Below are 24,769 nucleotides of genomic sequence, written 5' to 3'. Positions count from 1 at the left end.
ACACACACACACACTGGCAATCATGTTAAGTAATGGAAGGTGCTGTTAATCTGCTTTAGATGTTTCACAGTAAATATTTATCAATGAAGACACTACAAATTAAATATATGTAGTTTTACTTCTCAATTTCATGGCAAGAATGCCAAAGGTGGATTAATACAGAAAAACAAATAAATGAGAAAATGTATCATACAATGGCATGAGTAAATGAAATCTTGGAAAGTTCACAGAAAAACTACATATGTGCCCAAATGGGTATCAGGATAGTCTCTGAGAAATAGAAAATTCTCATACAAACTGATTTTATTAAAAAGTAAATGAATATACAAGTATATATGTGGGCCAGAGTTTTCATATGTGTAACTATTTCCTGCTTATTTATATTCTCCAGACATCTCTTCTACATTTACAACTTCCCAGATATCTGTGTACTGGTAGATCACAATGCAATCCCACAGCCATGGAGGACATGTAAGTCATAAGTATATTTTCTTCACCTGACAAATTGACTTATGTTCACTACTGCAGACGATATCATTCCAGCCCCATCCAATATCCTTATGATGATTTATTTCAACACATTTTTCATAGTCATTGTTGGGCTCATCTTCATGCCAGAATCTGAAAGGGAAGAAAGAGCATCAGGGTGTTTCCTACAATAATGCTTAAAAGGAGGAAGCAAGCTTGAGGATAAGGTTGAAATTTATGGAAATCAGATTCAAGAATGTACAAATCAGGTGTTCTCCATCACCTATATCTCATATTTTCCTGGTTAACAGGCTCACAGCACTCAGAGTTCTCTTAGCTTGTTACTCAACTGTTCTTCCAGCACACATCCCAGAGGATACAATTTCTTCATCCCTAGATCTTGGTAGTAGAGGACAATCAACACATAGTGATTACTCATGTGGTAAAAATGTCTCCTCTTATTTTCATATTTCAATAAACTTTCTTTTCATTTTATGGTGGAATTATTTTAGACACTGCGGAACTAGTTCAAATCTTAGTACAAGGGGAGAGTCAACCCACTATACTTATTTAGATGTTGAAAAGGACTCTCCTTACTCTCATGTTTTAATGGAGTTTTCCCATTATACAATGGAACTACTTTAAAGACTAAAGAAGTACTTCAAATCTTTAGATAATCTACTTATTTCTGTCATCAAGAACAAATAATTTAAAACTCTGGAGTCCTAGTTTTCTTCTCTGAAAATTGAAAACAAAAGCCTCACTATTGTTGCAGGTAATTTGATCACATTGTGAACCCCAGATTTATAAACTGGCAAAACCTGTTTCTATCTGTGGTATGGCTCAGCCTTTAATCCAGAGCTTTCAGTTTATATAAACAGGTTGTTGCAGTGTGGCTCAGTGCTAGCACACATCTTTAATCCAAGATCTTTCTGTTACCAATATTAAATAAGGTCAACCATAGGTCAAGAGGCAAAGGAAGCAACCAGTGACAGGATGTGAACATAAGAAAGTACCATAGAGAGTGAGAGGAAGTCTGGAGGGTGAATTGAGAGAAGTCCAGAAAATAGAAAGGAGGGATGTTAAGTTTGTAGGGTATTTAAGACAATGTGGAGAAGAAAAGATGTTTTCCTTCTGTGGCATCAGCCGAGCAGTAAGGTAATTGCCTCCTCTACCACTGTGAGCTAGCAGGCTTTAATCCCAGCATCTGGCTCCTGAATCTTCATTGGTAAAAGCAAACATTTGGGATTTTGTTTTAAAACAACACATTACATATTTCTCACATGAGATTTCATAACAGAATGTAGCAACATACTAAGATATTAAGGATATTTAAATCATTACATAAATATGAAACACTATATCAGATTGAGGAGCTTTGATTTATAAGAAATAATCAGTTATGAACTTGGCATCAATTTGTCTTATAAAGATGTAAGTGACAGCTGGAGATGTAGCTCAGATATTAATTATGCTTGCTGGTTTTTTTTTTTTTTTTGGAAAATCTGAGAGTTCTCTTCCCAGCACCCACCTGCAAACTTTTTTTACAAGTCTTACAACCAGTAATCTCACCTCTAGAGGACCCAATACCTTATTATGGCCTCAAACAATACCCAAAATACAAACAGAGCAGACACTCAAAAAATATGTGTATATACATATGAATAAGAATAAATTTAATCCTAAAGGTGTAGATGAGAGACTGAATGCAAAATAAAATGAATCTAGAGACTTTGTTGGATAATTCTCATCTACAACCTTCAAATTCAATTCCCTCATCTCTACCTGTACTATCTCAAAGGACTACTGTGATGAGTGCATGGGAGAGTAAAAGTTACTCCATCCCAGCAGTTACAACAGGAGGGGGATATTTTTGCTTCATAACTGACAGCTGGAACACCTAAAGGTTTCCTCATGCATACAGGACTCAAGATTCCCCTATGTAAGTCTAGACTCACGTGACACTCTCATTGTATGGTGTCTGATCAATCCATTGCCATTGATTCTGGCCTTGATCTGAAAGTCCTGTAAAATAACCCCAACGAGTGTCCAGGATCCCGTTGATGAAATCCTAAGAGGAAAGAAAGATATAGCTTTCAGAATAGACTAAGCACTACTTTTTCTGTCATAGAATTTTTTCTAAGATCTTTTAAAAGTATTTTAATGATACAAAACTATAGGGTTCAGTATTATACACATATGGAAATACACAATAATCAAATTCTACTTCAACTCTATCTAGGCCCTTAAATATTTTTTAAATTTTAGATTAATATATAAAAATTTTACATTTTAGAGGTATACTGTGGTATTTTGACTAATTATTTCTGGTTAGACAGAGATGGGAAACAAAGGATCAAGGAATAGGAGATACCACCACCACCCCCCCAGGAGTACATATCTCCCTCACATCTCACCAGTAAATGTCTTCTCTGGATGACCAGGACACAGTTGAAGTCATCATTAATGTTTAACAACACTGGAAACAATCTCTGTATATGATCACCCTGATTACTCATCTGAGACTCACTCCCCTCCTTTTTTCACCAGCACCGTTTTTTTTTCATTGTTTTTCTTTTATTGGACATTTTTATTTACATTATAAATAATCTCCCCTTTCCAGTTTTCACCTCCAGAAATTCAATGTCCCATACCGCCTTCCCCCTGCTTCAGTGATGGTGTTCCCTCACCCACTCACCCACTCCCTCCACCTCCTGGCCCAATATTCCCCTACACTGGGGCATCAAGCCTTCACAGTACCAAGGGCCTCTATTCCCATTGATGCCCAACAAGCCATATTCTTTGCTATATACGTGGCTGAAGCCATATGTCCATCCCTGTGTACTCTTGGGATGCTGGTTTAGTCCCTGAGAGTCCAAGAGGGTCTGGTTGGTTGATATCGTTGTTCTTTTTATGAGGTTGCAAACCCCTTCATCTCCTTCAGTCCTTTATCTAACTCCTCCATTAGGGACCCTGTTCTAAGTTCAATAGTTGGCTTTGAGCATCCACATTTGTATTTGCTGTCAGACCTTGTCAGAAGACAGGTATATCAGGCTCCTGTCAGCATGCACTTCTTAGCATCTGCAATATTGTCTGGATTTGGTGTCTGTATTTGAGATGACTCTCAAGGTTGGGCAGTTTCTGGATGGCCTTTACGTCAGTCTCTACTCCATACTTTGTCTCTATAATTCCTCCTTTGAGTATTTTTCTTCTCCCTTCTAAGAAGGTCTGGAGCATCCATACTTTGGTCTTCCTCCTTCTTGAGCTTTATGTGGTCTGTGAATTGTACCTTGGGTATTCCAAGCTTTAGGGCTAATATCCACTTATCAGTGAGTGCATACCATGTGTATACTTTTGTGATTGGGTTACCTCACCCAGGATTATATTTTCTAGTTCCATCCATTTGTCTAAGAATTTCATGAAGCAACCAGCACCACTTTTGACAGTTGTGCGAGAGAGAATTCTGCACATCTAAACATTCTTCATTCAAACCTCAGCTATTTTGTTTCTCATGGCTAATTGTGACCCTCAAGGTGTGATCCTGTTTCCCTGTTCCATTTTCTGTTAGGCAGTTAATTCTACAGGAAGAATTAAATTGCAGAAACCACAAAATGGTCCTTCAAGCAGAAGCATTTTGCCCTTACCTCCAGCCTTGTGTATTGCATTTTGGATTCCATGGATTTTTGGAAGTGGTTTAGTTCCACTTAAGAGAGACAAAGGTGTAGAAGGCAAAGGCTGAAGCAATCATTCCTGCCTATCTGCTGTAAAGCCTTCTCTCACAGCACCAACATGGCATCAACAAAACCCTATCCTAGTAGAAACAGGCAGACAACATGCCAGGCCCAGGTCCCAGTCTCTTCCAGAGTGTACCTGCTCTTCCTGGCTGTGGATCACCAACAGATGAGCACCCATGTGGGAGCATTTCTCCTTACTCTCATTCCAATTTGCCACGAAGTCAGTTGTAAAGTAGCAGTGGGAGCCAAATGACTTCCAATCCTTTGGGCAACAGCTCCAGACTTTACCTTTGTAGGAAGAAGGAAATGTATGTGCAATGTAATAAAGTCATTTAAAAGCTGTTTGTGTGCAGAAACCACATGGAAGCTGGGACTCCAAGGTTCTCCCAGATAGAGCAGGAGCACATTACCCTTCAGGTACCAAGAAACCCAAGTCCTGTGGCCTTAATGTCAAGGCACATTTGTACTTCTGGAGTACTATCAGGAAAACCAGTGAACAGTGTATAAAAGACATCCAAACTCTCAGGACATAACACACAATAATTGGGGTTTCCAATGAATAAAAGTAAAAGATATATATATATATATATATATATATATATATATATATATATGTGTGTGTGTGTGTGTGTGTGTGTGTGTGTGTGTGTGTGTGTGTGTGTAATACAGATCATGACAGCAATATTCTGACAGGAGACATATAATTAGTGATAAAGAAAATAATTCATTAAATGGATGTAGATCTCTCCTGAGAGACACAGCCAGAATACAGCAAATACATAAGTGAATGCCATCATTAAACCACTGAACTGAGAACGGGACCCCCGTTGAAGGAATCTTAGAAAGGACTGAAAGAGCTTGAAGAGGCTTGAGACCCCAATAACAATGCCAACCAACCAGAGCTGCCAGGGACTAAGCCACTACCCAAAGATTATACATGGACTGACCCTGGGCTCCAACCTCATAGGTAGCAATGAATAGCCTAGTAAGAGCACCAGTCAAAGGGGAAGCCCTTGGTCCTGCCAAGACTGAACCCCCAGTGACCCTGATTGTTCGGGGGAGGGCAGTAATGGGGGAGGATGGGGAAGGGAACACCCATAGAGAAGGTGAGAGGGAGGATTGGGGGATGTTGGCCCGGAAATCTGGAAGGGGAATAACAATCGAAATGTAAATAAGAAATAATCAAGTTAATAAAGATAGAAAAAAATGTTGCAAATAGGTCTACTCCTGGAGCTGACCCTGTACCAGAGCTCTTGGTATCCAAATTCTGACAGGAGAGAGATGGTCTCCCAGGAGATATGACACACATGCTTATAGGAGGGTCAAGCCATTATCACAAACTGCAAGACAAGCTAACTGCAGAGATAACCAGATAGTGAGAAGGAAGTACAAGAACGTAATGAACAGAAACCAACGCTACTTGGCATTATCAGAACCCAGTTCTCTCACCCTAGCAAGTCCTGGATACCCAACACACCGGAAAAGCAAGATTCTGATTTAAAATCACCTCTTGATGATGTTAGAGGACTTTAAGAAGAACATAAATAAATCCCTTAAAGAAATACCGGATAACACAACCAAACAGGTGAAGAAATTGAACAAAGCCATCCAGGATCTAAAAATGGAAATAGAAACAATAAAGAAATCAAAAAGTAAGGCAACTATGGAGATGAAAAGCTTATGAAAGAGAACAGGAGTCATAGAACAAAACATCACCAACAGAATACAAGAGGTGGAAGAAAGAACCTCAGGGGCACAAGATACCATAAAAAACATTGACACAACAAAATAAAAAACACAAAAAGCTCCTAACACAAATCTTCCAGAAAATCCAGAAGCCAATGAGATTGAGCCTAAGGATAGTAGATATAGAAGAGAGTAAAGATTCCCAACTTAAAGGGTCAGTAAATATCTTCAGCAAAATTATAGTAGAAAACTTCCCTAACCTAAAGAAAGAAATGCCCATAAACAGACAAGAAGTTTACAGAACTCCAAATAGATTCGACCAGAAAAGAAATTCATCCCATCACATAATAGTCAAAAGACCAAATGTACTGTAGTGGCTATTCCTGGTTGTCAACTTGACTATATCTGAAATGAACTTCAATCCAGACTTGGAAGACTCACCTTTGATCCTAATCTTGAGGCTGGGAGATACAAGTTTCTAACCTGGATCTTGGTACAGAGATCTTGAGGCTATGAATCCCAGGAGCTTAAGGCAAGAAGATCTCTGACTTCAAGGTCATCTGGGACAAAGAAAGTCCCAGATCCAGGAATGGTGGTACATACCTTTAATCTGGGACATACCTTCTGCTGGAGATTTACATAAGGACTTTGGAAGAAGTAAAAGGCTATCTTTTTTTTTTGCCTGCCTGTCTTGTGGCACTGAGCCACTATGAGATGGTTGGAGTTTCATTCACAGCAACTGCTGAGTTGGACTATAGTCTGTAACTCATCAACATCTTCTCTTACTGCATATAGACTACCCATAAGTTCTGTGACTCTAGAAAACCCTGACTAAGACATGCACTAAACAAAGAAAGATATTAAAAGCAGTAAGGAGCCTTGCACACAAAACCTGGTGTGCAATGAGTGCTCTCCCTCCAAAGCCCACAGTCTACATGTGGGACCCTATTTTCTATCCATTGACTGTCCAAGGAGAGAAAAGCTGAGAATGCATGGGGCACAAGAGCTGCAGTGAGGCTTTGGAAAAGGCCCTTCAGGTCTCCATCTGCACCCAGAGCTGGGCTTCCCCACAGCTCTAGGAACCTGCAAGCAGAGAGCTGGTCTGCCAACAGTGCTCTTAATCCTAAGCCCCTAACTCACAAGTGGGATTCCCGCATTCTTTTCATTAACAATCCAAAGAGAGATTGGCCAGAAGTATACAAGACTCCAGAGCCTCAGGTTGGGCTAGGACAGGACCCAGTTTCCATCTGCTCCCAGAGCTGGGGTTGTCCAACAGCTATAAGACCCAAAATGTGCCCTGAGAAAGTTGGTCTCCCAGGAGGCCCCTCAATCCTAAAATAACAAGTTCACAGGCTCGAAGGATCATAGGATCACAGGCTCACAGGCTAACAGGCTCACAGGCTCAAAGGCTCTCAGGCTCATAAGCTCATGTACTCACAGGAAGGACAAGCTGCAGTAAGAGACAGCAAGGACAACTACCAGAGATGACCATATGGCAAGAAGCGAGGACAAGAACCTAACCAAAAGAAACCAAGGCTATATGGCATCATCAGAATACAGTTCTCCCACCACAACAAATTCCGAATATTCCAACACATCAGCAAAACAAAATTTGTATTTAAAATCGTATCTCATGATGTTGTTAGAGGACTTTAAGAGGGAGGTAAATAAATCCCTTAAAGAAATACAAAAGAACACAGGTAAGCGAGGAGACATCCTTAAAGAGGAAACACACACACACACCAAAAAAAAAATCCCTTAAAGAATCACAGGAAAACCAAACCAAACAGGTGAAGGAAGTGAACAAAATCACTGAGGATCTAAAAAGTGAAATAGAAAAAATAAAGAAATCACAAAGGAGACAACCTTGGAGATGGAAAACCTAGGAAAGACATCAGGAGACATAGATTACCCAACAGAATACAAAAGATAGGAGAGAGAATCTCAGGGGCATAAGATACCATAGAAAGCATTGATAAAATAGTCAAAGAAAATGTAAAAAGTAAAAATCTCCTAACCCAAAACATCCAAGAATTACAGGACACAATGAGAAGACCAAATCTATGGAATTAGGTATAGAAGAAAATGAAGATTCCCAACTTAAAGGACCAGTAATTATCTTAAACAAAATTATAGAAGAAAACTTCTTTAACCTAAAGAAAGAGATACCATTGACATACAAGAAGTCTACAGAACTCCAAACAGATTAGAGGAGAAACGAAATTCCTTCTGTCACATAATAATCAAAACATGAAATTTACAATAAAAAGACAGAATACTAAAAGGAATAAAAGAAAAAGGTCAAGTAACATGTAACAGAATTACACAGACTTCTCAACAGAGACTATGAAAGCTAGAAAATCCTGGATAGATGTCATACAGACCCTAAGAACAAAAATGTCAGCCCAGGCTACTATATCCAGCAAAGCTTGCCATTGACATAGATGGAAAAACCAAGATATTGCAAGATGAAACCTAATTTACACAGTACCTTTCCACAAATCCAGCCCTACAAAGGATAATATATGGAAAACTCCAACACAAGGAGGGAAACTACACCACAGAAAAATAAACAGAGTAATCTCGCAATAAACGCAAAAGAAGAGAGACACAGCAGTCCAGACACCGCACCAACCTGAAGGGAATGGGTCAACAGTTCTCTGCACACAAATCCCGTGGGAAGGAGAGCTAAACCTTCAGAGGGACAGACATGCCTGGAGAGCCAGAAGAGACTACACTCTGCCCACATTTCTGAATCCACAGGAAAACACCTAAAGCCACCTGGGACCCCGGTGTACATGGACTCCAGGAAAGGACCTCCTGGTTGCTGCCCTCACCGAGAACTCAAAAGCAGCCCACCATGATCAATTTGAGCAGTGGGACCACAGGTAAAGCCAATTTTTCTGTTCCAAGCTAGCTGCCTGGTAGACTCAGACACAGGCCCACAGGAAGAGCTGAAGACCAGTAGAAAGGAAAGAATACATGCTCGAAAGCAGAACACTCTGTTCACATAACTGGCTGAAAGAAAATAGGAAAACAGATCTACAGCACTCCTGACACACAGGCCTATAGGACGGTCTAGCCACTGTCAGAAATAGCAGAACAAAGTAACACCAGAAACACCTTGATGGAGAGAAGCAAGCAAAGAAATGCAAGCAACAGAAACCAAGACTACAAGGCATCATCGGAGTTCAATTCTCCCACCAAAGCAAACACTGAATATCCAAATACACCAGAAAAGCAAGATCTAGATTTAAAATCACATTTCATCATGATGCTGGAGGACTTCAAGAAAGGCATGAAGAACTCCCTTAGAGAAACACTGGAAAACATAAATAAACAGGTAGAAGCCTACAGAGAGGAATCAGAAAAATCCCTGAAAGAATTCCAGGAAAACACACTCAAACAGGTGAAGGAATTAAAAAGGGAAATAGAAGCAATAAAGAAAGGACACAGGGAAACAACCCTGGATATAGAAAACCAAAGTAAGAGACAAGGAGCCGCAGATAAAAGCATCACAAACAGAATACAAGAGATAGAAGAGAGACTCTCAGGAGCAGAAGTCATCGACACAGCAGTCAAAGATAATGTAAAACGGAAAAAGCTACTGATCCAAAACATACAGGAAATCCAGGACTCAATGAGAAGATCAAACCTAAGAATAATAGGTATAGAAGAGAATGAAGACTCCCAGCTCAAAGGACCAGTAAATATCTTCAACAAAATCATAGAAGAAAACTTCCCTAACCTAAAGAAAGGGATCCCCATAAACATACAAGAAGCCTACAGAACTCCAAATAGATTGGACCAGAAAAGAAAATCCTCCTGTCACATAATAGTCAAAACACCAAAGGCACAAAACAAAGAAAGAATATTAAAAGCAGTAAAGGAAAAAGGTCAAGTAACATATAAAGGCAGACGTATCAGAATCACACCAGACTTCTTACCGTGGACAATGAAAGTGAGAAGATCCTGGACAGATATCATACAGACCCTAAGAGAACACAAATGCCAGGCAAGGTTACTGTATCCTGCAAAACTCTCAATTAACATAGATGGAAAAAGCAAGATGTTCCATGACAAAACCAAATTTACACAATATCTTTCTACAAATCCAGTGTGAAAAAGGATAATAAATGGTAAAGCCCAACATAAGGAGGCAAGCTACACCATAGAGAAAGCAACAAACTAATCATCTTGGCAACAAAACAAAGAGAAGAAAAGCACAAAAACATGATCTCACATCCAAATATGAATGTACAGGAAGCAACAATCACTATTCCTTAATATCTTTCAACATCAATGGTCTCAATGCCCCAATTAAACAAAAATAGATGAACAAACTGGATACACAATGAGGACCCAATATTTTACTGCCTACAGGAAACATACCTCAGAGACAAAGACAGACACTACCTCAGAGTGAAAGGCTGAAAAACAATTTTCCAAGAAAATGGTCTGAAGAAGCAAGCTGGAGTAGCCATTCTAATATTGAATAAAATCGATTTTCAAACAAAAGTAACCAAAAAAGATAAGGAAGGACACTTCATATTCAATCCACTAAGATGAACACTCAATCCTAAATATCTATGCTCCAAATACAAGGGCACCTACATGCAAAAAATAAACCTTACTGAAGCTCAAAGCACACATTGCACCTCAAACAATAATAGTAGGTGGTTTCAACACCCCACTCTCATCAATGGACTGACCATGGAAACAGAAATTAAACAGAGACGTAGACAGACTAAGAGAAGTCATGAACCAAATGGACTTAAGAGTTATTTATAAAACATTGTATCCTAAAACAAAAGGATATACCTTCTTCTCACCACCTCATGGTACTTTCTTCAAAATTGACCATATAATTGGTCATAAAACAGGCCTCAACAGATACAGAAAGATAGAAATAATACCATGTGTCCTATCAGACCACATCCGGTTAAAGCTGGTCTTCAATAACAATAAGGGAAGAAAGCCCACATATACGTGAAAGTTGAACAATACTCAACTCAATGATAACCTGGTCAAGGAAGAAATAAAGAAAGTAAAGACTTCTTAGAATTTAATATAAATGAAGGTACAACATACCCAAACATATGGGACACAATGTAAGCTGTGGTAATAGGAAATCTCATAGATCTGAGTGCCTGCAGAAAGAAACAGGAGAGAGCATATATCAGCAGCTTGACAGCACACCTACAAGCTCTAGAACAAAAAGAAGCAAATACACCCAGGAGGAGTAGAAGGCAGGAAATAATCAAACTCAGAGTTGAAATCAACCAAGTAGAAACAAAAAGAACCATACGAAGAATCAAAAAACCAAAAGGTGGTTCTTTGAGAAAATCAACAAGATAGATAAACCCTTAGCCAGACTAATGAGAGGACACAGAGACTGCATCTACATTAACAAAATCAGAAATGAAAAGGGAGACATAACTACAGAATCAGAGGAAATTTAAAAAATCATAAGATCCTACTACAAAAGGCTATATTCAACAAAACTTGAAAATCTGCAGGAAATGGGCAATTTCCTAGACAAATACTAGGTACCGAAGTTAAATCGGGAACAGATAAACCATTTAAACCACCCCATAACTCCTAACAAAATAGAAGCGGTCATTAAAGGTCTCCCAACCAAAAAGAGCCCAGATCCAGACAGGTTCAGTGCAGAATTATGTCAGACTTTCATAAAAGACCTCATACCAATACTATCCAAACTATTCCACAAAATTGGAACAGATGGAGCGCTACTGAATTCCTTCTATGAAGCCACAATTACTCTTATACCTAAACCACACAAAGATCCAACAAAAAAAGAGAACTTCCGACCCATTTTCCTTATGAATATTGACGCAAAAATACTCAATAAAATTCTGGCAAATCGAATCCAAGAGCACATTAAAACAATCATCCATCATTATCAAGTAGGCTTCATCCCAGGCATGCAGGGATGGTGTAATACATGGAAACCATCAACGTAATCCATTATATAAACAAACTGAAAAAACAAAACCACATGATCATTTCATTAGATGCTGAGAAAGCATTTGACAAAATTCAACACCCCTTCATGATAAAAGTCCTGGAAAGAATAGGAATTCAAGGCCCATACCTAAACATAGTAAAAGCCATATACAGCAAACCAGTTGCTAACATCAAACTAAGTGGAGAGAAACTTGAAGCAATCCCACTAAAATCAGGGACTAGACAAGGCTGCCCACTCTCTCCCTACTTATTCAATATAGTTCTTGAAGTTCTAGCCAGAGCAGTCAGACAACAAAAGGAGATCAAGGGGAATCAGATTGGAAAAGGAGAAGTCAAATTATCACTACTTGCAGATGATATGATAATATATTAAGTGATCCCAAAAGTTCCACCAGAGAACTACTAAACCTGATAAACAGCTTCAGGAAAGTGGCTGGGTATAAAATTAACTCAAAGAAGTCAGTAGCCTTCCTCTACACAAAAGAGAAACAAGCCGAGAAAAAAATTAGGGAAATGACACCCTTCATAATAATCCCAAATAATATAAAATACCTCGGTGTGATTTTAACCAAGCAAATAAAAGGTCTGTATGACAAGAACTTCAAACCTCTGAAGAAAGAAATTAAAGAAGACCTCAGAAGATGGAAAGATCTCCCAAGCTCATGGATTGGCAGGATTAATATAGTAAAAATGGTGATTTTACCAAAAGAGATCTACAGATTCAATGCAATCCCCATCAAAATACCAATCCAATTCTTCAGAGGGTTAGACAGAAAAATTTTCAAATTCATCTGAAATAACAAAAAACCCAGGAGAGCTAAAACTATCCTCAATAATAAAAGGACTTCTGGGGGCATCACTCTCCCTGAACTCAAGCAGTATTACAGAGCAATAGTGATAAAAACTGCATGGTATTGGTACAGAGACAGACAGATAGACCAATGGAATAGAATTGAAGACCCAGAAATGAACCCACACACCTATGGTCACTTGATTTTTGACAAAGGAGCCAAAACCATTTATGGAAAAAAGACAGCATTTTCAGCAAATGGTGCTGGTTCAACTGGAGGTCAGCATGTAGAAGAATCCAGATTGATCCAGGCTTATCACCGTGTACAAAGCTTAAGTCCAAGTGAATCAAGGACCTCCACATCAAACCAGATACACTCAAACTAATAGAATAAAAAGTGGGGAAGGATCTCGAACATATGGGCATGGAAGAAAATTTCCTGAACAAAACACCAATGGCTTATGCTCTAAGATCAAGAATCGACAAGTGGGATCTCATAAAACTGCAAAGTTTCTGTAAGGCACTTAAGACAACATGAGAACCAAAAGATTTGGAAAGATCTTTACCAATCCTACAATAGATAGAGGGCTTATATCCAAAATATACAAATAACTCAAAAAGTTAGACCGCAGGGAGACAAATAACCCTATTAAAAAATGGGTTTCAGAGCTAAACAAAGAATTCACAGCTGAGGAATGCCGAATTACTGAGAAGCACCTAAAGAAATGTTCAACATCTTTAGTCATAAGGGAAATGCAAATCAAAACGACCCTGAGATTTTACCTCACACCAGTGAGAATGGCTAAGATCAAAAACTCAGGTGATAGCAAACGCTGGCGAGGATGTGGAGAAAGAGGAACTCTTCCTCCATTGTTGGTGGGATTGCAGACTGGTACAACCATTCTGCAAATCAGTCTGGAGATTCCTCAGAAAATTGGACATTGAACTCCCTGAGGACCCAGCTATACCTCTCTTAGGCATATACCCAAAAGACGCCCCAACATATAACAAAGACAGATGCTCCACTATGATCTTATCAGCCTTATTTATAATAGCCAGAAGCTGGAAAGAACCCAGATGCCCTTCAACAGAGGAATGGATATAGAAATTGTGGTACATCTACACAATGGAACCTTACTCAGCTATCAAAAAAAATGATGAAATTCATAGGCAAATGGATGGAACTGGAAAATATCGTCCTGAGTGAGGTAACCCAGTCACAAAAAAAAAAAAAAAAAAAAAACAGACATGGTATGCATTCATTGATAAGTGGCTATTAGCCCAAATGCTTGAATTTTCCTAGATGCACAGAACACATGAAACTCAGGAGGGATGAGCAAAATGTGAATGCTTCACTCCTTCTTTAAAAAGGGGAACAAGAATACCCTTGTCAGGGAATAGGGAGGCAAAGATTAAAACAGAGGCAGAAGGAACACCCATTCAGAGCTTGCCCCACATTTGGCCCATACATATACAGCCACCCAATTAGACAAGATGGATGAAGCAAAGAATTGCAGGCCGACAGGAACTGGATGTAGATCTCTCCTGAGAGACACAGCCAGAATACAGCAAATACACAAGCGAATGCCATCAGCAAACCACTGAACTGAGAACGGGACCCCCATTGAAGGAATCAGAATGAACAACAATACCAAACAACCAGAGCTTCCAGGGACTAAGCCACTACCCAAAGACTATACATGGACTGACTCTGGTCTCCAACCTCATAGGTAGCAATGAATAGCCTAGTAAGAGCACCAGTGTAAGGGGAAGCCCTTGGTCCTGCCAAGACTGAACCCCCAGTGAACGTGATTGTTGGGGGGAGGGTTATAATGGGAGAAGGATGGGGAGGGAAAGCTCATATAGAAGGGGAGGGGGAGGGATTTCGGGGATTTTGACCTGGAAACGGGGAAGGGGATTATCAATCTAAATGTAAATAAGAAATACTCAATTTAATAAAGATTTAAAAAAAAGATGAACTAGTGTCTGCAACTTTGTCTGGGAAGTGTTGTGCTAAGATACGTGTCCTAGAAAAGGTGACAACTAGAAATGTGGGTACCAAGTTGTCACCAAGGTGTGAGTGGCTCAAGCACATCGTGAGTGCTACGTGAAGAAGTTCCTCAAGTAGACACAAGCAGGATACAGAGCACATGTTGTGCCCCCTACCAAAAAAGATTCTTCTAAAGAGTTTTCTTTAATCAAGTATTGTTTTCTACTTAATATATCAGTATAAATGTAGTGGATAATACTCTTATTTATTCATTACTTATCCTATGTTTCCATTTTGACTGATCGCCACTGACTGGCCCTTCTGGCTCTAGCTAAACTCAGGCATGTGTATGTGGTCAGTTGCTAGTACATGCAATCCAGACTCTGAGGAAGAAGCCAGCTGGAATGACTAACAGTATGGCTCATACTCAGCCTCTGAGGAAGAGGAGACCAGTTGGAATGACTATCAGTATGGGTCACCTTTTATGAGTCCTTAGGATGGCCTGAGGTTGTTTACTTGGCAGCTTGGAGATTTACAAATTAAGGGTGACCATGAGCCAGGCTCTCAAAAAATCTAACTGGAGAGATAATTAGAGATGATTTTGCACATTTTCTTGGCCAGCTCAAACAGACTTCACTTTTTAAAAAAAAATTGAACTGGGATAGTGGCAAAATCACATTACAATGATTTGTGAATACAAAAGTTAAGAATTGTGGTAATTTTTGCAAACCACCAATGCCACAGAGAAATATTATACCATTTCAAATAAAGAATTCTGTAGACATATTTAGGTTATAGATAGTCTTTTATAGGAATCTGAAAATAAAATTATTAGGACCAAGAAATAAACAATAGGGCTAATTTGTAATCTGATAATGAGATAAGTGCCTGGAGAACATGAGAGGAGGCAGCTTTGAAATGTAAAAAGTATAGGATCAATGAAACAGATGATTGATGAGTATTGAGATCTAGTGATTAAAGGATCCAAGAAGTAGCATGTGACTTTAATATACTTATGACAAAAAAATCAGCCACCATGAAATTGATCAAAGAGGTAGAGAATATATGATAAATTTTAGATGTAAGTTGGTAGATGTTGACTATAGTGTTAGGCATATTGAGTGGAACCTAATATGTTTGTGTTAAGTGGTCAGAAACAAAATCCCATACAAATAGGCAGCAGACAAGACCATAACAATCCTTGACTTCACTCAGGAAGAATTTGTATGAAGAGAAAGCATAATGACAGGATTGTAAGAACTGTTAAATTGTGAAGGGGAGAGTAGAGAGAGAAGAAATTATAAAAGACAAGAAGTGAAGGCCAAAAGGTGAGGCAAAACCAGACAGAGCAATGGTTCAAGGGCATGAAGGGAAAGAGAATTGGCCTCAAGTCCAATAACAAGAAGGACAATGAGTGCCCTGGGATATTACTGATGATCCATTTCAGAACTGATGTTGGAGAAATGAGGGAAGCAAAAAGTGATGGCATAAGGAGGACTAAGACCCAGGCAGGAAACTGATGATATTCAGATGTAGAGGAAGAGGCCAGTCAGTTTGATAATTAGTGAATGAAAGTGGTACATAGAGGAGCAACTCAATTGAAAATATGGGAATTTAGAGAAGAAAGCAATGCCTTGTAGATACTTAGTTTTTTTCTTATTTCCCATTCTAAAATAACCAATAACTACTCAGAAATAGAAAATCCCTTTTCCTCCCAACAAGAAATTTACATCCTTAAATATCTATCTCTGCTTCATCTCCTTGAAGAATTAGCATTTTCATTTTACATTCAATACTGAAGGGTGTGGTTCACTTTCATTAGAACCATTATAAAGGACCCATCCTGCCTTTTAAGTTACTCATGTTTCTGTGAGTTCTAAAAGTGTGTGTGGTTTCAAATTTAGAGGCTGAGGATTCCATTGATTATAGGGTGATGGGAATTGTAGTCATGCCCTGTCTACTTGGGTAATCTGGATGTCATAGATGTTTGTAACAGTAAATTTTAAAAAAAAATGAACGGCATATTTCTATCACGAAAATGAGTGGGTTTGGTTCTGTTTTCTTCAAGTTTATTTTCAAAAGTACTCTCAACTTCTTGAAGAAAAAAGCTAAAAAGATAAAACTCACAATGATTTGAACTGCACAAAAAATGTTTCGCTCATGAAAGGAAAGAAAGTACCTAAGTGTTTGGTTGCTGTTGTAGAGTGTAATAATTTCACCTAGATCTTTTTCTCTCTGTCACTGTCTCTCTTTTTCACTTGTTCTCTAATAAATTACATCCCAATCACCATTTCCCCTCCATCTCCTCCCAGTCACTGCCTCCCACCTCCCCTTCCTCCCAGATCCACACATCCTCTATTTTCCCCCAAAAAAGGATGCCTCCCAGGGATATCCATAGAACCTGGCATAACAAGTTACAGTAAGAGTAGTTACCATACCTCATATCAAGGCTGAACAAAGTAATCCAGGAGGAGGAAAATGGTAACAAGAACAGGCCAAGTGTCAGAGACAACTCCACTCTACTATTAGGAGTCCCACAAGAACACCAAGATAGATAAATATAATATGCCTGTAGAGAAACTAGTGCAAGTCTGTGTAAGTTCTGTGACTGCTGATTCAGCCTCTGTAAACCCTGTACTTAATTTATTCTATGGGCCATGTTTTCCTGGAATCTTTGACCCATCTGGATTCTACAATCTTTCCTCCCTTCTTTTTCTACATTCCCCAAGTTCTGTCTACTGTTTGGCTGTGGGCCTTTGCATCAGTTTCCATCAGTTGCTGGGTGAAGGCTTACTGATGAGAGTTGGGCTAGGCAAGGATCTATGAGTATAGCAGAAAATCATCAGGAATCATTTTACTGATTTTTTTCCAGTGGTATTTGCTTCATTCCTAGGTTTCTGGGCTAGTCAGTCTTTAGTTCAGGTAGTGTACAAGGGCTCCCCTAGTGGCTTGTGTATCAAGTAGAACCAGTCATTGGCAGAGAACCTCTCCTCAACCACCAGACACACAGACCAGAAGGCCAGAGAGGAAACAGAAGCCAAAAATATAAAACATCCATCCAACATAGACAAACTTGAAAATCAGCATCTAGACCTATAATCCCTTAAACTAAATGCATGGACACCAGGGTAAGAACATAATCAGCATCCAAGGCAGTAAGTAGGTCATCACTGGAACCCAGATAATTTAATACAGCAAGAACTGAGAAACTACAGCAGCACAGCAAAAGCACAAGAAAAAGAACTTAGAACCAACTTTATGAAGATGATAGGTTTCCTTAAAGAGAAATTAAATAAGAATCCCTTAAAGAAATAAAGAAAAATACAAACAACATATATAAAGAGCACTTACACATATATACACAACACAAAAATACAGAGTACATACAAGCATATCACACACACATAAACACACACACTAATAAATCTTAGTGAACCCACATCATAACCTCTACTTCCTGCTTATTCTCCCCTCTCTTCTTCCCCATCTCCCTCCCTCCCCTTCTTTCTCACTTCCCTCTCCCTCCACTATTGCTCCCTTCTCTCTCTCTCTCTCTCTCTCTCTCTCTCTCTCTCTCTCTCTCTCTCTCTCTCTCTCTCTCTCGTCTGTCTAAAGAAATATTGTAACTCTTCACCTGAAACCATAGTCCCGTCACTGCAGCAGGTGAAATTAGAATTATATGTGTGAAGTTCAGACAGTCTTCTATTGGGCTTCTCCATCATGAATTGGTAAGTCACTGTAAACAAAGAAGGCAATGAGCATCATATAACCATCACTGAAGCCTCATGTCCTCTACCTGAACCAGTCCTCTCCCTCCATTATACATAGCCTGCTTTAGTCCAACATGGTTGCATGCAGTTCCAGAATAGAACTTGAGAAAGCCTAGAAAAGTTCTAGACATAGACCTTAACTAGGATTCCTACCATCTGCTTTCTCTCATGCAAGCTAGGTACTCCCAGCATAGAGGCTTGGCTCTTTTAAGATGCAGTAGAGCACTAAGGCTCCTAGGGATATCAGATTACCACAGCAGCTGAAGACTGAAAAGTCGATTTGGAATCAGTATTGTAAATGCTAATAGGCAATCCCCAGAGGAAAGAGTTTAAGAAAAATGAAATGTAAAGTAAGACATTACATTAGAAATTGGTAAATGAAAAATAAGTAAACACACACATAAAAGATATAGTCTCTGAAGAAGAGAAAAAGAGTGTTTTGAAAGATGCATAGATGCTAAAGAAAGTTAAAAAAGAAAAAGAAAAAATATACAGTAATAGATAGAAATATTAACTTTGAAAATAATAAACTGAATTCTCCCAAGATGGAGAGAAAAAGTAGGTAAAAATGTTTTCTATATGTGCATAGACACAGAATTATAGAAGAAATAAAAAAAACAAATGTAAAAAGGCAAAAAGATTAGTAACAATATAATAAAATGAGGGAATAATTAATAAGAGAGTTAAATAAAAATAAGGAATAAGCCACATAAACCTCAGGAAAAGATACATACAGTGTGTCATATCCCATATAGTGCTACCTTAGATTGGTTAAAAATATAAATAGACAATGAAACCTTAAATAATTTAATTTTGACCAGCTTAATGGCAGCTGTGGATCATTACAATTCTCGTCATTCACATTTTATTTTTAATAGCCATATTGGCTATCTGTACACTCTCAGAAAAGCTTTAGAGATCTAAATAGAAATGAAGAATAACTGATAGAGTGGAACTAAGACAAGAGCCTACAGTGCTACCATATAATGAAATTAAAGAAGGTCTTGTCCAGTTACTTTTTGAAAATAACAGCAGACGATATACATCCCCAAGATTATGAAGAATTTGGATGGCACCCCATGAACATGTTAGATTTAAAACATTTAAGGATATGATATGCTTTCACCATGTGTGAAGCAGCCATTACATTCTTGGGTGGCTCAATAAATCACATCTCTCAGATGGTATTCAACAAAACAGAGTTTGTGCATACACATTTTTGGACTGAAGCAAGGGATATATAGTTTTGGAGAAGGAGTTAGGAGTATCCAGGGTGGGCAAAGGTCACGAGCTGAAAGCTAAGGTACTGAGATGCTGACTTAGCAATCCAGGAATCTCAGGCTTGCTGAATGAGCTTGGGGTGAGGAACAGAAAAGGGAATGGACCTGAAATTCCTCATTGGATCGCTGATATTATGACATTACTAGGTAAGCAGTATGGAGTCCAGGATCTCCCAGGTAAAGAAGAAAATATATAACCCTAGGTATTTTTTAGCACAAAATGAACAGACACCAATGAAGACAAGACAAGTAGCCCAGTGATCTAGCCTCATGGACTGCCTCAGTAGTTATGTCCTCAAAAATGGCATCCAGGACAATTTCAAAACACCTAGCTAAGATGGTCGAGGCTCAAATTGTTCCAGACAGGACTTCAGTTAAGGTCTGCAATATCCCATCACACAGAAACTGGATAGTAAATTACATAACAGGTTCCCCAGGACGTATTTGAAGTTTCTTAAGAGGAGCAAGTGGCTAGCTGTTAATATTCTTGGTCAGGGAGTAAACACAGAAAAGAAGGTTATATTCAGGGGTATCTTTCTTTCATTTTTGCCATTTTCTTCTTTTACTTCTATCTAATGTTAAGGAAAGGGAAGGGAAAGGAGAATAAAAGAAGGTAGAATGTAGAAAGATGAGATAAAATGTATATCATTGACTCTACTTCATACTTAACAGTATCAACAAGCCAAATATTGTACATTGGTGTGGAATTTTTTATAAATAGAAATACAAGGTTATATTTTTCTACAATATACTGTATATATGTTCCAACTCTTCATTAAGGTATTTGTCTTTGAGCCAAGACCACAGGGTATGAATATTCCTGGTTTCAAGTATTCAGAGACCATCTTCAGCTGAAAGGTTCAGTCCTGAGACCAGGAAGGGGTGTTAGCAAAAGTGAAGACACTGAGCTCTTCTCAACTTTCTAGCATGGGGCCCAAAATAGCTCCAATTTTATGTAGTTTATGTGGTTATACAATCATAATCCTGTGATGTCTTTGGTTATTTTATTAAAATAAATCATAACATCAGTGTTAAAAAAGCCTCATCAATATACAAAGCCCTCAACATTTTTCCTCCTTCCACTTCCCACTGGGTAAACCACCCCGTAACCTTATTTTGAGCTACAAAGTACAATTTCAACAAGCCAAAATTAAATGTTTAGCCTGGTATGTCCTATAAAAAGCTGGTAGCAAATGTAGTTACACAGTTACACAAGGTGACAGATAGATTAAACATTCATGAGTATAAATCTAGTTATCAGATAGTTAACCCTCTTTCACAATACCATTTGTAATTGTGGACAGAAAAGTGTTCCTTGTACCAAGCAAAGTTTTCTGACATGTACCTATCAAGTCCTCATATTATCTTTCTAAGAACTGTTTCCAAGTCCCTATTGATCAGACATAAGTTCCCTATTTTCTAAGACTCTGTTGATCAGACATAGCTTCCCCATTTTAAATCTTTGTTTCTCAGACACAGCTTCCTCATTTGATATCTCTGTTGATCAGACACAGCTTCCTCAGAACAGCTATGCAAGCAGGACACACTGTTTTCTGTAGCAGTCATAGGCTTACTCACTGTGGCTGTAGCAGTTTCTCTAGGGACATGATAACATGCCCCAAAATACCCATGTTTAAAGATCACATCTGGAAAATAAACACATGCAAAAGTAGGACAGGAGAGTTTTAACCCTCAAAAGGTTATTGAGAAAAACATAGATTCATCCACAGAGCTTTCAGCATGAGTGATCCCAGCCTTGCCTAAGACCAACAAAGTAAAAGAAAATATTGCTACGAGTATAGACAGCATAGTAAAAGCAAGGAGATCTCGTAGCACATGCAACCGAGGTAACAACCTTACAGTCTACCAAGTTAACCATAGGTTATTCTTGAGTTTTATTCTTTTGTTAGGTATTGTAATGCTAAACTCTGGCCACAAAAGGCCTGGTTGTCACCAGGAGACAACAGGATCTTCATGTAGACCCAAATGAGACTATGTGAATTATCTCTCAAGTTATCCCTCATTCATGAATAAAGATGCTTACAACCTATATCTAAGGCAGGGTTTGGGGTCTGAGGAGAACCACGAAGAGGGAGAAGGTGGGGAGAAGAGAAAGGTGAAGCATGAAATGATAGCCATGATGGCTGCCCAATTGGAGATATGGGAGGCCCAGATGGAACATAGCGAGTTGTAAGTCAGGGCTATTGACAAGGAAGTAGACATAATAGAGGATGGATATCTGCCCAGCCCTAGTACTGATTAAGGCTTATTATAAATATAAAGGTTATATGTCCTTTATCTTTGAACTTGATGATCAAAGGCAGAGTAAAAACCCCCGATTGAGATTAAATACTTTCTACAACAGGTCATCCCCAAGTGGGAAAAACTTTCCATGGGCCTGGCCACAATAGAGTTCCATCACTGAAGCATTCAGATGCTGTTCCCTGAAGATTCTGCATGGCCACCACCACAGTTCAGAATAAATTAAACATGAAGACTTCTACCTGGGGTGGATTTGATCAAAATACATTGTATAAAAATACATAAGTCTCAAAGATCCAATAAAAACACTTCTAAGTTAACATTTTGTTCATGAGTATGCACACCAAACTATCGACAAACATGAGTTTTCTTTGCTAATTTAAGCAAATGTTTCTAGGTCATGGTTTGGGTCCTGAACTTTGGTTCCGCAAACAGCGAAATAACTATCCTTAATGACCACAATCCATACCTTTAGCTTGACTGTGCTAATTAAGCCAGATTGCACTTCAGTGAGAAGATGTCTTTGGATCACTGAGGAGACTGCAGACGTGAAGGACTTGGGGTAAGTCACTTCCTCTCTTTAGACCATGTAGTAACTACTGTGATAATTCTCACACCAAAATTAGAAGTAGATGTAGACTGCAAAAGACATCACTAAAACTTCTCACACAATAGACTTCAGATGTTGCTTTACAGGAGGATAAAATAGGCAGAAATATTTTATTTCTTCAATTATCACTATTTTATTTGGTTACTTTTTCCTCCTGTATTGAGGAAAAATTCCATATGAATCAGATTCTGAGCTGTCAACAATGAAACATCAATTGGATTTGCATTCCCAATATGGAGGTGTTGTGAGAAGAAACTGTGATTACTGGAAGGCACTATCTAAGATGATGGTTATAAATAACATGTGCTAACACAGCTGGTCAAGGAACCTTAGACAACTCTGTGGTCAAAAGGTGGGGAAAAGAACAACAAGGAAAAGAAGTTGAGAAAAGCATGACACTGCATGTAAGGATGGAACAGATAATGTGGTTAAAAGAAAACCCTTGGTCTGGTGATGGTATGGCATCCTTTTAATTCCAGCGCTTGAAAGACAGAGGAAAGAGGATCTCTGTGAGTTCATTGTCAGGGCCATGGAGAGAATATCAGGACAGCAACAGACTACACAGAGAAACTATCTTAGAAACTCAAAAAAACAAACAAACAAAAAACAAAAAACAAAAGAGCCCTGTGAGTCTCTGTGGAAGAGACCAGAGAGTGTCCAAAAGAGACACCAGTCAGTGAAGAACTTACCCACACAGCTCATGATGAAGCAGGTGCTGAGGAGTAACATGGAAATCACAGCAGCTGACCAGAGTCTCAGAGTCCAGCATCCTCCCTTACCTGTCAGATAGCAAGCATATATACTCACCACAGGACCAAAAGCTTAGAGCTATTGACAACCAGAAAGACTGCTCAGAATATTTCCAAAGAAGGAGTAAATAGTTGCCAAAGCTCTAGAGTATATGTTAATGACAGCTATAAAATACACTCATACACACACACACACACACACACACACACACACACACACACACACACACACACAAACTCCAGAAACATTTCTCCCTCAGGCTTCTGAAATTTTTATAACATTTTACTTTCATCTTATGTTTCACATTTTTTCATTGATATCCTATCTTTTTATATACCTCTTCAATATCTGGTTTCTTATTTGTTTATGGTTCCTGTCTCTGAGTTATTATACTTCCTTCAAACCCTAGTGGCTCTGCTATCTTGATCCACTCCATCACTTCAGACTGCCAACTTGTCTGGGTCGTTAGCCCAGTCACCTTCTCACTGTATCACACATTCACACTCTCTTCCTGGGCCAAAGAATGCCCATCTCACCTTGGGGCAGTTTTTCCTGCATCATTATTGAGGCATATATTCAGAAGGTCAAGGACTTCTTGTATATGTCTCTTTGAGGTATGACCCAGGGACCTGTCTCTTTTCAAAAAGGCTGGAGCTCAGAGTCAAGCTTCTCATTCTCTAGATGGCCAATGTTGCATAGATAGAAGTCACAGTTCATACTTCTCTCTAATGGTTTAAGGAAATCAGAAAGAGGAAATTGAGAAACATACCTGAAATTGTTCCTGAAAACTCTCAGAAGGTTCTCATAACTTGTTCAGTTACTAGTGTGGAAATATGTTCCACCTCACAATAAATTTTTCTGTAAACCTTATTTACAGTCATTGTTCTTTACAAAACTTTACGTAGTTTATTTATTTGTATAAGGCTTAACTCATATAGTAAACAGGGTTCTAGGAAACAGTAAAAAGTTTGAATGAGTAGAACTTAGATGTTATGAGTTAATGCAGTAAACAATAATAAGCCCATGGATGCTGGGAGAGGGTAAAGTGGTTGGGAGATACATGTTTGAAATGCCAACATTGGAGATTAGAGACAGGTGGATCACTGGAAGCTTCTTGTCCAGCCTAATTGCTCCAAAACCACAAGAGACCCTGCCTCAAAGGAAGTTGATAGTGTTCCTGGGAACTACATCTGAGGTTGTCCTTAAATGGAAATAAAAGGAAGACATGACTAAGGGATGGATATATATATATATATATATATATATATATATATATATATTCACCAGAGGCATCTGTATTGTTCCAGAATGTACCAGGCCATTGCTGGGTGGTCGAAGGAGGGCACAGGAACCAAGGGTGAAAGGACCAGGAGAGAGCAAAGAGACCAGGAGATCAAAAGAACTAAGTAGAAAATGGCTGTGTAATGTGGGGAAGAGAAGC

General features: G+C 38.8%; 1 protein-coding gene across 1 annotated transcript; it reads right to left on the bottom strand.

Moving 5' to 3' along the window:
* Window positions 1–418: 418 nt before the first annotated feature.
* On the bottom strand, window positions 419–23,918 carry Clec4b2 (C-type lectin domain family 4, member B2). The gene is made up of 6 exons (NM_001005896.2): window positions 23,865–23,918; window positions 23,268–23,357; window positions 18,291–18,392; window positions 4,339–4,490; window positions 2,427–2,539; window positions 419–621 (listed from the first exon to the last, which is right to left on the bottom strand). The coding sequence occupies exons 1-6, from the start codon at window positions 23,887–23,889 to the stop codon at window positions 477–479; spliced, it is 627 nt and encodes a 208-aa protein (NP_001005896.2). The 5' UTR covers window positions 23,890–23,918; the 3' UTR covers window positions 419–476.
* Window positions 23,919–24,769: the final 851 nt, after the last annotated feature.

Source organism: Rattus norvegicus, chromosome 4 (genome assembly GCF_036323735.1).
Source record: "Rattus norvegicus strain BN/NHsdMcwi chromosome 4, GRCr8, whole genome shotgun sequence".
In the NCBI taxonomy this organism is placed as follows: Eukaryota; Metazoa; Chordata; class Mammalia; order Rodentia; family Muridae; genus Rattus; species Rattus norvegicus.
This window is presented reverse-complemented; position numbering and strand designations above follow the sequence as displayed.